Source organism: Pristiophorus japonicus, chromosome 11 (assembly GCF_044704955.1).
Source record: "Pristiophorus japonicus isolate sPriJap1 chromosome 11, sPriJap1.hap1, whole genome shotgun sequence".
In the NCBI taxonomy this organism is placed as follows: domain Eukaryota; kingdom Metazoa; phylum Chordata; class Chondrichthyes; family Pristiophoridae; genus Pristiophorus; species Pristiophorus japonicus.
In genome coordinates, this window is record NC_091987.1 from 192030845 (window position 1) to 192044345 (window position 13501).

General features: G+C 42.0%; 1 protein-coding gene across 9 annotated transcripts in view; it reads right to left on the minus strand.

The window, feature by feature from the left end:
• Positions 1 to 13501, minus strand: part of gramd1ba (GRAM domain containing 1Ba) — a 561758-nt gene that overhangs the window by 281170 nt on the left and 267087 nt on the right. For 3 of the 9 annotated variants that reach the window (XM_070894378.1, XM_070894377.1, XM_070894376.1), the window contains exon 3: positions 11471 to 11514. The exons of the other annotated variants lie outside the window; for them this stretch is intronic. In XM_070894378.1, coding sequence (XP_070750479.1) covers positions 11471 to 11514 — 44 coding nt within the window. The remainder of the gene's footprint in view (positions 1 to 11470; positions 11515 to 13501) is intronic. 9 annotated transcript variants of the gene reach the window in all.

The window sequence follows — 13501 nt, forward strand, 5'->3', positions numbered from 1 at the left end:
ATAGGAAAACATTGATTTTATTTCAAGTAACAAACAGGAAATCTTTTCCCAATATGCCAAGTCTGGATTAATCCTCTGCAGGTTGGCGAAATAATGCACAAAAGAAAGCAGGAGAGTAAAGGCAGTGAAGAGCTGCTTGTCATTCACAGACAATTCCGGATATTTTCAGAGGCTCACCAGAGGTCTATCTGCAACCTACAACATGCAAATAGAACCAACATACTTTTTTCTTCTGACTCTGGACTGTAATTACATTCATTTACAAACACTTTATAAAACAGCGTTCCAAAGTACAAAAGCACAAAGAAAACAGCCAGAAACAAAGCTTTATCTTGCACCTTAATTTGGCAATGAATTTAGCACCATGTCACAGAACCATGTGCCAAACATTCTGTTTCAAATTGAACCTTTCAGCAGTTAAGATATTTGACTCGAATCAAACTCAGTTTTAAATATTGCTATACATAGTACATCAACATTACCTAATGTTTGGCAGAAGTTTATCAGACTGAGGAAGCTATTATGGGTTTAAATAAAATATTGCATTTGGCCTAACCCCTAGAGGAATGCAATCATGCACTGATATCATAGCAGCAGCTCCATTAATGCAATCAGGTTGAATGAATGGTTGTACTGTACGTATATATAAAACACATGAGATCAGTGTTTATGCAGCCTCAATTACATGCGCTATAAATGCATTTTTAATTGCAGTAGTTCACATGAAAATTCACTAACAGATTTGTCTTGTAACAGCATTTCTAGTCACCAACCTTCCTTCATCTGATGTTCAGTCTATGGGATACAGCTGTGTACTTAAGGTGAGTGAGAAGAGCGGGAGCTGGTGTTACACTGTGATTCAAGATTCACATCCTCAAATTGCGCATTTACAATGTTAGAAATAGCTGTATACAGTATTCTCTAGAATGCAGAATTATGAAGTCCATCTACTTCTGTCTGTTTATAGAGGGTAATGCCCAACAATTGCACTGTTTGAATGAGGTTTCCTGATGAATGTAGATGTTAAGATTAAATACACATTGACTTTTTTTAATAGATCATTCCCAATTATACATTCAGATAACTATCACAAACAATGCAGTTTAACCATGTCCAACAGAAAATTAAAACTAAAATAGGGCAGGCTGATAGCTGGCTGATGTTTAGTGTGGTGGCACAAAGTACCCAACGGTTGTAGAGGATCACACTTGCAGGAATTTTTTTTAAAGCGCGCACATTTTTCACTTGGAAATCTGATCTGCAGAATCCTGCCCATGGTTTGCAGAAGATACCCAAGACAAACAACAGAAAAGTTTATTTTGTAGATCTGCTGCAGACAATCCTCAGCAACTCCACAATTTTAGACCACAGTGGTACATTCACACGTGAACCTTTGTGTTTACTTCAGGTTTGGAGAGCCAATTCATAATGGTACATCCAAAACTCAATCTGACTTCCAAATATGAATGGGCATGATGGTATTGTGTAATGATGACTGTGTGACGATGTTGCAATGCATGCATCAAAAAGTATTTGAAAAATGTGTATACAATTAAAAAGATTTATACTATTATCCTCAGGAGGGACAGCCAAATCGGGAGAGATCTTATGTTAAATTATAACTTTTTTTTTTCTTCCCTTGCCCTGCGAGACCTGGTGGCCATTTTTGCAATCTGTAGTCTGGGTTTCTACTTTAGTTCTGCAGATCTATTTGATCTGACATTGACCCTGCTCACACACCTTTTTTAGTGTCACAATGAAAGATGAACCACTTCACGGTGACGGTAAAGGTGATGTGCGGATATACATTAAGAGGGCCCAACATTGCTCAAGCCGTTTTGGCGAACTGACCTGAAGCGCGCCGACTTTGCGCGCTGGAAAGGGCGCCAGAAAAAAGGGTCCCATCCTGGCCGCTCTTCGGAGTCCCCAGAGTCGTGGCATGGTGTGGAGACTTAAGGTGGGGTTGGGCCGAGCAACAGGCCAGCGCAAAAAGCACTGCCGCCACCTGCGCGCATGCTCCTGCCCTCCCAGCGCGCCCTGTGGGCTGTGAGCAGGACCCGATGCTCGCAGCCCCTATCCCCAGCCGAAAGGGTGCCCGATGCCCGATCTCGCCACACCCTATCCCATGCCAAGTGGACTCCCGCACCGGCCAGCCCGCTGGGTTCCCGGGCAGGTAGGACTTTGCTTTTATTTTTTTATTTAGTAGCTGTGCTTGAGACTTTTGATTGGGGGGGCGAGAGAGAAAGAGTGTTTTGTATACCAGCATCTCTCTCTCTCTTTCTCTCTGGCTCCCCCCACTCGTTACATTGCGGCCAGCAGCTCGCATTTCTCCAGTAGGATTTACTTCATTTTTATTAGTATTTTAATTGTTTGAGCTTTTCCTTGCAATGTTTGGTGCTTGGTTGTTGAGGTCCTCTCCAGTTCCCTTCCCTCCCCTATCGCTGCCGAATGTGCGCTGCTTTTTCTTCACTGCCCGCGAGGTTTTTCAGAGCTGGCCACACGCTGACCTAAGTCGATTTGGAGTAAGTTTTAACTGGCCAAAGTAGTATAAATGGCCAAAACTGGAGTAAGTGTCTGGGAACGCCCCCCTTTTGAAAAAAAAAACTGACCTAAAAAAAAAAATCGTATCTAACTGACTTACTCTGGAGAAAATAGCATTTTTAAACTTATGCCAGAAAAAACAACTTACTCCAAAAAAATTGATGAAAGTCATGGCCAGGATTGGGCCCAGAGAAACTGCACTTCAAAATTCCAGGCTATGGAATGGGTGGAATTGTGGTGGCTATGGGAAGGGTTTTCTTAGTTTGATTTGTTATTTTCATTTATTAATGTCACATATTCTCTTATTCACAGAACTGGTTTAGAAAGATTAATCCAGTTATTAGTATAATTTCAAACAGAAAATTACAATGGTTGTTTTTAACAACAGTGTAAAAATAATAGTCCTCGGTATAGCACGAGCTATTTCTCAACTTCTAATTTGTCACCTGTAGGAGGTTTGGTTGTCCAGGTTGGAAATTTCTGGAATTTTAAAAGCCAAATAAATCCCTCTAAATTGCCATTCACTCCAGGTGGATTCCCCGCTCAAGCCCGAGTTAAAATTACAGTCGGGTTTCAATGACTACATATGGATGTTGCCGTACCTTCACCTAGCGGAGGTGGGGCGAGAGTTTGTAGCGGAGAAGCGGCGAGAGATCGTGGCGGAGGTGCGGCGAGAGATCGTGGAGGAGGTGCGGCGAATGAGGGCACGGGGCCCAGAAGAGCCGAGGGCCCGGGGCAGCACGGGCCAGTCCACACTGCGATATGTGCATGCACTCGGTCCGTGCAGCAGAGAAGGTCTCCAGTCGTCCTGGTTAACCCTTGCCACTGGATAAAGGCCTAGCTCTGTCAAGCCTGTGTGGTGGCTAATGTGCAACGGTCACCACACGTTAAAAAATCCACGCACAGGCATCTTCCATTCCTGAATTGGAGTTCAGGACTGGAACATCGGGTCCTTCATTGAAACATCTGTGAACTCATGTGGAAGCAAGTCATCCTCGTTCGAGGGACTGCCTATGATGGTGATGGATGTTGCGGCCCAATGGCAAGAAGGATCCTGTTGGCTCCGGGCGCCTGTCCTTGCTGCCTGATCAGGAGAGCAGGTTAAAATTGCAGATGTTGCGATCGTGGCAGATGACGGACAGGTAAGAGCCAGGGTGATTGTCATTGTCCATCCACTGGGGTTTCTGCTGAGCGAGTAGGGTTAAAATCGCCCCCTTGGTATCCAGAGACTCTGAAAATGTTAGAAGGCAGCATAGATTCTAAAAGATTCCGACACTTCAAAAGATCACTTGCGACCTTGTATTTAGGAACACAGGAATTGCTAGATAAAAAAGACCAAGGTCCATCTAGTTTGCCTGGTACTCGCATGATACAATAATAATGGAGTCTAATCATAGCAATCAATCTTTTATCAATTATTCTACAACAGACCCAGAAATTACATGAAGAAAACCCCAGTGGTGGCGAGCTTTGGGAACCATAAGTTCAAAGTCACCTTTTTTTCCCCCAAGCATGCTACACTCACCACACGCCATTGTACCCCAAAATGTTATTTTCTAAAAGGAATCTAAGTAATTTGCATTTCAATGACTGATATTAACTGCTTCCACCATCACCCTAGGGCAGCTGTTCCACTCATTCACTGAAATATTGTTTATATAAAGTAGTCAAAATGGTGGAATTATAATTTCACCCTCTACCCACGCAATAATCACATGTGCTACAGAACGGGCTTTGTAGCATCCTTGCACAGTATCTAACAACTAAGTGAGCTTCAAGGTCAAACATAATTCCTGTAGCTTATTTCACTGTAAAATGCTTCCATTAATATAGTTATCATCTGATGTTCCAGCTATGCAAGCAGCAGTTCAGCAAGCCTAGAAAACTCAATTATGTATTAAAATAATCTCTATTTTTGGCACTTATTGTAAATATGAACAGATTTGGTAGCTCCCACATTGAATGCACCATTTCACCAAGCTTGCTGTGATGAAAATTGTGTAACATTATTACGTTAAAATTGCCTGAGTGAAATGAATATTGACCCCTAGATATTTACACATGATTGGTGAGGGAGGAGGGAGGAGGAAAAGATGACAACAGGTAGAAGTCAAGAGTCAGGAATGTCACAGAGAAACAGTTAATGAGCTCAATGGTCAGCAAACAAGGTTTTTTTGAAAGCTTGAAAGAGGTGAAAACTGATGCATAATATATAAAGATCTATTAGGCATTAAACGAATAAAAAGCAAGAAAAACAACTGAACAGTGTAATGAGACGTTGGAAAGAAACACAAAAAACTTGACAAAATGGAGGCAAGTGAAGTGGATGGGAGGGGCTGGCAAGAAAATGGGGGAGAGGGGGGGGAATCATTTTTTTTAAACTGCAAAGCTAAAATAAAGAGAAATTGTTCGAACCACACAGCAGGTCCGTCAGCACTCAAAGAAAAGGACTTTTATTTATATAACACCTTTCACAACCTCAGGATGTCCCAAAGCACTTTACAGCCAATTAAGTTCTTTTGAATTGTAGTCATTGTTGTAATGTGGGGAAACGCGGCAGCCAAACTGCGCACAGCAAGGTCCCACGACAACAATGAGACAACTGACCAGATAATTTGTTTTTATTTTAGTGATGCTAGTTGAGGGATAGCTCTTGCCTGGAGACCAGGAGCAGTCTCCTGCTCTTCTTCGAATAATGTCATGGGATCTTTTACGTCCACCCGAGAAGACAGACAGGGCCTTGTCCCATCCAAAAGACGGCACCTCTGACAGTGCAGCAGTCCCTCAGTACTTATACTGCAGTGTCAGCATAGCTGTGTGCTCATGTCTCTGGACTGGGGTTTAACCCACGACCTTCTGATTCAGAGGCTGGAGTGCTACCACTGAGCCAAGGCTGACACTTACAGGCAGTAAGGAGACAGGTCAATGCTGCGTAGCCCAACCACCTGCTAGAAAGCTATAACTTTGATTTTCCATCGCCTCCCTCATTCTGTTCAGTTCCATTAAGGAGCTTATCTTCCAGTTTACAGTTCTAATGAAAGGGCTAATCCAAAAATATAAATCGGTCTTTCCTCTTTTCAATGATGATGGACATGCTATATATTTCCTCAATTTTCTGCCACACGGACCACAGCGGTTGAAGAAAGAGGCCCACCACCTCCCTCTCAGGGCAACTAGGGATGGCTGTGATGCCCAATTCCGAGAATAAATTAAAAATAAGTTCCCAAATTTTTATTTAAACAATAGGTTCTGCTGGCCAAATGGGAACCAATGCTCCAACATGAACTGGATTAACAGTGGAGCCCATCACATTTATTGTTCAGCTCCTGACATTATTCCATCTGGCTGAGGTTCAACCTTTTACTATAGTGACTGGAGCTCAGACTTTGATTCATATCTCAATGCTACAGATGACTATTATTGGTACTATCAATCAACACTACTGTCACTGCTCCTTTGATTTACAATGCAAAGGGGAAGAAAAATTTCAGGGAGATCAACCTCAGCCCACAATTAAGTCCTGCTTGCTGCTGTGAAAAAGAAACAAAGAACGAACTTGCATTTGTATAGAGCCTCATCACACCAGCAGGATGTCCCAAATGATTTGCAACCAACAGATTACTTTTGAAGTGCAATCACTATTAAGTAGGCAAATACAGCAGCTAAATTGCACACAGCAACAACCACAAAGAACATTGAATGAATGACTAAATAATGTGTTTTTGCTAAGGTTGGTTCAGCCATGAATATTTGCCCGAACACTGGGTGAACATTCTGCTTTCTTCCAATACGGTCACCAAAACAGGCAGCCAGGGCATTAGTTTAATGTCTCATCTGAAAGATGGACCTCCGACAATAAAGCACTATCTCAGGATGCACAAAAATGTCATCTTAGATTATATACTCAAGTCTATAGTGAGATTTGAACCCACAACTTTCTGACTCAGAGATGAGAGTACTACCAATGAAGCCAACTAATGCTTAGAGCCAAAACTGACATCAAGGTTTCCACATTGTAAGATTATTTTGTGAAGTAAGGAAAGATGAAAGATGAATGAATTCGATCATATAATCATCGTCATAGGCAGTCCTTCAAAACGAGGATGACTTGCTTCCACACCAAAAAAAGGATAAGTTCACAGGTGTTCCAATGAAGGACCGAAAATTCCAGGTCCTGAACTACATCCTGAAGGGTGGAAGATGCCTGTGCGTGGATTTTTTTAATGTGTGGTGGCCGTTGCACACCAGCCACCTCACAGACTTGACAGAGCTAGGTCTTGGTCCAGTGGCAAGGATTACCCAAGACGACTGGAGACCTGCTCTGCTGCACAGACATATCACAGTCTGGGCTGGCCCGTGTTGCCCCTGGGCCCCTAACTCACGCCTCTCCTGGGCCCGATCACATCCCTCCACAGTCTCTCGCTGCTCTTGCTGTGTCTTCCCACGCTCCAATCACCGATCTGGACCTTGATGACGTCACTCTTCGCTGCCGCCGCAGCTCATGCTGCTCCCTGAAGTGGCATGCCTCCACGCTGCACCATATAATATACAATCATATAAAGCAGTAAATCATTCTCTTCCTGATGATGGTGTCACAATCCAGATCCAGAGTCAGAGCTTTAACACCCACCCAGTAAAGTAACAGAAAGATGCATAACTAAACTCCAACAGCAATAATGTTAGTAGCAGTGCACTCCAGCAATTACGACATGACTCAAAGTCTTCAGTGGAGAAGACTCAAGTAAAGCTCCAAGATTTGTACTGTAAAAATTATGTTAAAAGTATTCCAACTTGCTTACTCGACAGACAAACCTCCAGCTGACCTTCTGATGAAAGGTCATCGACCTGAAATGTTAACTCTGTTTCTGCCTGACCTGCTGAGTATTTCCAGCATTTTGTGTTTTTATTTCAAACCTCAAGCTTAACCAGTCCCGATGCAATCTAAATGATGCTCATGTTAGACCTCCAATTGCACATCTCCATCTGCTACTTTCTGATCATATAAAATGATCAGACTTAAGAGTTTTGCTTTTCATTCAGGTAATGATGATACAGGTTTCTCATAAGAATGGAATCTAACATTTTACTATGGTTCATGTGTGAAGCAAACATTCACCCAAGAAATCAGAAAAGTCTGACATGACTTTTATTGTGGATGGATTTTCTAATCTAGAAATTAATGTCTTGAGAAAAACCTTTTTGCCAATTCAATACTATTTAAATCATGGAGATGAGGCACAAACCTTCCAATACGTTTCTAAGACTAGAATATTGGTGCATAACTTGTAGAAGATGAACAGGTCACCTTTAGGTAAACTAACCTCATGCCGTATTATGATGATTGGATGCTAACAAGTCACAAGAGAATGCATGCGCCATAATATACGAAGGTTGCTGTGACAGAAAATTCCCATAAGCATAATGATTAAGAGAACAAATCATTTTCAAATTTTGTCAGTTCAGAAGATAATCACACATCAGTCACTTTATTTTCAGCTCATTTTTATTTAGAAGAGGAAGACAGCCTGTTGAAATTGAAATCTTCTCGACAACAGCAAAAAATAATACAAAAATACTTTGAAAAACTGTCTTAAAATAGAGCATGATGATGCAATTTTAAAATGAATTTCTAAATGGCAGCATTATACACAATAGTTTATTTCTAGTGTGTCAAATGTCCAGACATTTCTTTAGCACTAAAAAGCTGAAAAATGTTCTGTCCTCTGGGGTGAGAGTCAGCTGATACATCACATCCTATTTTGTTCAAAGCAACCATAAGGGCAGCCCAAGTTAATATTCCTAGAGACTAGATTCAAAGTCACTTCTTGCAACTGAGAGTCTAAAGGCATTCCAGAAAACATTAGCTGTAACCAAGTTGAAAGTCCATTACTCTAGTATTCCAGAGATATCTCATCGGCTTGACTTGCAAGGTTAGAAGACTAATCTATGGGTTATCTCCTTGATGGCACTACTGATGAAGATGAATATAGGGTGGATGTTGCTCTTGCAATTGAGGAAGCTACTTTACATCCTGTGAAGAGTCAAATGCACAAAATTAAAATGAAACAAAAACATTTGAAGTATTCCCCAGGAGCTCACTGGGCAAATGCACCATGGATATGGTACGGAGTCATAAAGACAGCAGAATCCCAGTTTAATCCTCAAGTTTTCCTATTAGAGCCAGGGTAGTGCTGGGACACAGCATGTGTGCTACCTTCTAATCACAGTAACAGCGCTGGTGGTATTTCTCCAGCGATTTGAGGTGTCTACTAGATACTTCAAATCGCTGGAGAAATACCACCAGCGTTGTCTCCACAAGATCCTGCAAATCCTCTGAGAGGACAGACGCACCAACGTTAGTGTCCTCGTTCAGACCAACATCCCCAGCATTGAAGCACTGACCACACTCGACCAGCTCTGTTGGGCGGGCCACATTGTTCGCATGCCTGACACAAGACTCCCAAAGCAAGCGCTCTACTTGGAACTCCTACACGGCAAACGAACCCCAGGTGGGCAGAGGAAACGTTTCAAGGACACCCTCAAAGCCTCCTAGATAAAATGCAACATCGACATCGACACCGACACCTGAGAGTCCCTGGCCAAAGACCGTCCTAAGTGGAAGAAGAGCATGCGGGAGGGCGCTGAGCACCTCGAGTCTCATCGCCGAGAGCGTGCAGAAATCAAGCGCAGGCAGCGGAAGGGGCGTGTGGCAAACCAGACTTCTCACCGATCCTTTCCTTCAATGACTGTCTGTCCCATCTGTGACAGAGACTGTAATTTCCGGATTGGACTGTTCAGTCACCTAAGAACTCACTTTGAGTGGAAGCAAGATTTCGAGGGACTGCCTATGATGATGATGATGACAGTAACAAACAAGAAATCTGCAAATCCCCTCCACCCCACTCCATTTTTAAAAAGACGATAGAAATGAATCTACAACAACTTGCATTTTAATGCTTTTGGCATCATAATGATGTCCAAGCGTACTTTACAGGTCAGATAAATGAAAAGTGAAAACCGAGTGGGATGGAGAATGGGCAGAATGAATTAATGGCAGAACCAAGATAACCATTGAAACCTTTTTAGTAGGCTTTTGAAAGCAGCGAAGATTATGGTAAAGGGACTTTGGGGAGAAATCCCGATGGGCAGGGGCAAGAAGGCGGAAAGTGCAGTTGGCAATGCTGGATGAAGAAAATGGGGAAGGAAGATTAAAGTGATGTCAGAGGAGTGAAGGATACGATCAGGGACATGAGACTGAAGGTAGTCACTGGATTTAGGTGGGGCAAATGCTTGAAGGCATTTAAAGGTAAGGATCTTGAAATGGATTCAAGCAGGTACAGGGAGTTAGAGCAGCCTCATGAGGATTAGGGGAGTGAAACTGTGAAGCTTTAAGTGACTAAGAATATGAGTGGCAGCATTCTTAATGAATCTAAAGGAAAAAAAATCTTCCATTCTGACAATTTCTGCCCAACCTGACACATTATTTTAGGTGTGCTCCATTTCCAACATCATTAGTGCCCTTGATTTGTTTAAACTGTGCTGATGAAACTGATGAACTGCTTACCACCAATCAGAAACATGTATTCAAGTGAGTCTCGCTTAATTATCATTCATCAAAATGTCATACTGATTTTTTTTCGCCGCAAGCAAATGTATCAGGCTTGGTGGAGTACTTTTCAGCCCGACACCCCTCGAAATGTATAGGAATGTCAACTCCACTTCTTTAACTATGCAACCTTATGATGTGACTGATGAACTAATGCCAACTGTACTGAATACAAGGGTGCCTTTTGTGGCCTGGGCTTGTCGTCTGTTTCTCATTAGGAAGAACAGACCTTTTCTGGACGATATTCAAATGTGGATCTTAGAGGTGAAAATGACAATCTTCCAACACGCTGCACCAGTCTGTACCTCATGCTGGAATTTTAATGTTTATAGACGTCACAATTTATCCGAAGCCTCAACTCAGCTCTAATGTAGCAACCTACAGCACTGCAATGCTGTATTCGAGATGCTGCAAGGCGTTTTATTTTGCGCTTCATCATCTTGTGCTAATGCTAATTGATTAGTTTTCTAATCAATAATTGTATTGATTGTGACAATTGAAGCTTGTTCACCCAGATAGCACCAAACATATACAAGACAGCATTAATAGCATACGTCAGCTAGTGCAGTTCCACTAACCTAGTAATAAACTGAAGTTTTAATGCATTTTTGAAGTTGTTTTGCTGTCATGAAGATCTAACCAACCAAAACAACTATAGCTAGCACACTGTTCAAGCAACAAGGCAACAGCAGCACCAAGATACCTGGTGGATTATTTTGCTTTCTCTCTATTCAAATTTTTCAATCAAATAGCCTATTTAGTTCTCAACCACAGCCTGACTTGCATCATTTACTGCTTTCCTAACGATCACACACACGCCAAGAGCTGAAGCGTAAACTCGACAATGAGAAATGAAGTATGTAATCGTAAATGATGTGAACACTGAATTGCTCATTCGTGTTAAGAAATCGGTTGTTTTATCGAAAAGGCCACAATTGTAGTTCAGTTCCATAACCTTAAACATTTACAAAACGATTTCTGTAAATAGTACACAACCCAGAGATAGTCTGAGATTGAGTACTTTTTTGTGATAGCAATTGAGCTGTACAATATAACACAAGTTACCTGTTGAAACTCATAATATTTGCGGCAGAAAGGGATTTAAACTTTGAAAATTGTGTACCCCCCCTCCAACCCTGATCATATTTAGCCCTCCTTGCTGCACAATTATCCAGTTGAGGGTATAGGCAAACGACCAAACCATAGTCCTCTACCAAAGCTGCTCTTGACCCGATTTGCTAGGCACTTACCTAACTGGATTTGGAAAGGCAAGAGCTAAGATTTAAGTACATTCACAGTGCCTGAGCAGAATTATCATCTTACCTTTGTTGTTTCCATATCAGCTTTCTCCATTTCTTCTGCTTCGTCTATCAATGATCAATGCAGTAGGGGGAGGTTCGGAAGCAAAGGCCATATGGGAAAAGAAGGAGCATATTTAATGAAGGGAAATGCTTTTACAGCCGGGTTCTACATGTGAAAAATGTACAGGTGTGGGACATTGCGAAAGAACGATGCTAGTCTGCAGCATGCATTTTTTTCAAATAGTCATTAGCTCCATTTTTGTTAATCCCTTGTGTTGATATTTCATGAATAAAAATAAAAATTCTATTACACACACAAAAATATTATCCATTGGTCACAGGGTCAATTGGTAACAAAAGAGAGATCAGATCCTCAAGGAATATCATCCATAGGAAACGCAGCTGCATTTTAAAACATTAATGTCCATAGAATAAAACTACTGAATCATTTTTGGACATTACTGGATTTATTTTACTCATCAAAAGACTTCAGAATTTGTAAATATAGGTGCTTGACACTCATTCAATTGCTGTAATATTCCATATAGAATGTAGCCTGGACATCTCCTGTAATAAACTCCAATTATTTTTCCAAATAAACAAAAACAGTATTAAATACCTTTGATGCTGTGAATGTCACATTGAGTGCTATCAGTTGAGCACAAAAAAGAACTGGAATCAGCAGAACCTTAAAAACAGTATCAAAAGTAACTCTCTTTTTGTCAGTTACTGATGTGAAGGGAGATAGCTTTGTTAATCAAACATTTTTGCAAAAAACACCCTTGGAGGAAAGAGATGCCTGACTTCAAATAACTTCCAATAGGACCATAGCCAAAACTGGTGACAAACGAACTTCAAGTGTCAGGCTAAACTGTGCAGCAACATTACAAATAATAGATGAGAGAATTGATCAAAGACTGTAATCTGGGTGAGCAACAAGCTCGCATGTCGAGGCCCGGAGAGGTTTAAACTTCCGGGCCTCCATTTCATATCCAAGCCCATGCTCCCGCCCGAACCCGGCATCACTGCCCCGTAGCAAGAATCCGCCACCGTGGACCCGCAGGAACGGTCTATGGCATTCAGGTAAGCTGCGAGATGGATGCAGTCGTGATCAGGGGAGGAGTGGAAGCCCGGAGAAAGGGAAGATTAAAGTTTCCATTTGGGGCCTGGAAGAGAACTCCTGCTCAAATTGTCTTTAAAATTGCAGGTGGTCAGATCAGGACGGGAAAGGAGTGGGCAAGTCCCTCACTCCATTTTAACTGCTCCCTTGCCTGGTTTCTGTCAGGCGGGGTGGCGTTATTAGTGGGGCTCTAATCTTAGATGTTTCTCAGCCAGGCCTCCCTCAATGAGTATATAACTTTCCTGTTTTAAAAAAAATTTAATGTATGAATGTCTGCAATACTTTCTCTGCCTAGGACTGTCGTGTCTAGTGGGAGTTAAGCATCACTTTGTGGCCAGCAACAGGTGATACATGCCACAGTCCATTTTTCAGGAACACCCCTGTAACCAAACATGGCAACATAGACTGCAAGACAGCTTACTTCACTTGTGTAAAAGAGCATCATGCATCAGTCACCACCTGTGGTACTCATGGTTCATCAGACTTTGACACTGATGAACTTTTTCAATAGTACTTGGTAACAACTCTAATATCCTATACTTCAAGATTTACATAGTCCAACCTAAATGGCCAAGTCACACTTTTGTAAACAAATCAGTCAAAAGCAGAGCTTCCATTTTGTGTCAATAAAAAAGATTTCTGTGTTCGGGGGGAAATTCCAGCCCATTGTCTTTGGTCCCGCCACAAGCTCCATTCCCTCAGCGTCCTATCTGACCATGAGCTGAGCTTCTGACACCATATACTTTCTATCACAAAGATCGCCTATTTCCATCTCTGTAACATCACCCGTCTCTGCCCCTGCCTCAGCTTTACTGCTACTGCTACCCTCAACCATGCTTTTCCTAACTCCAGACTTGATTATTCCAATGTTCTCCTGGCTGGTCTCTCATCTTCCACCCTCCATAAACTTGAGCTAATCTAAAATGCTGCTGC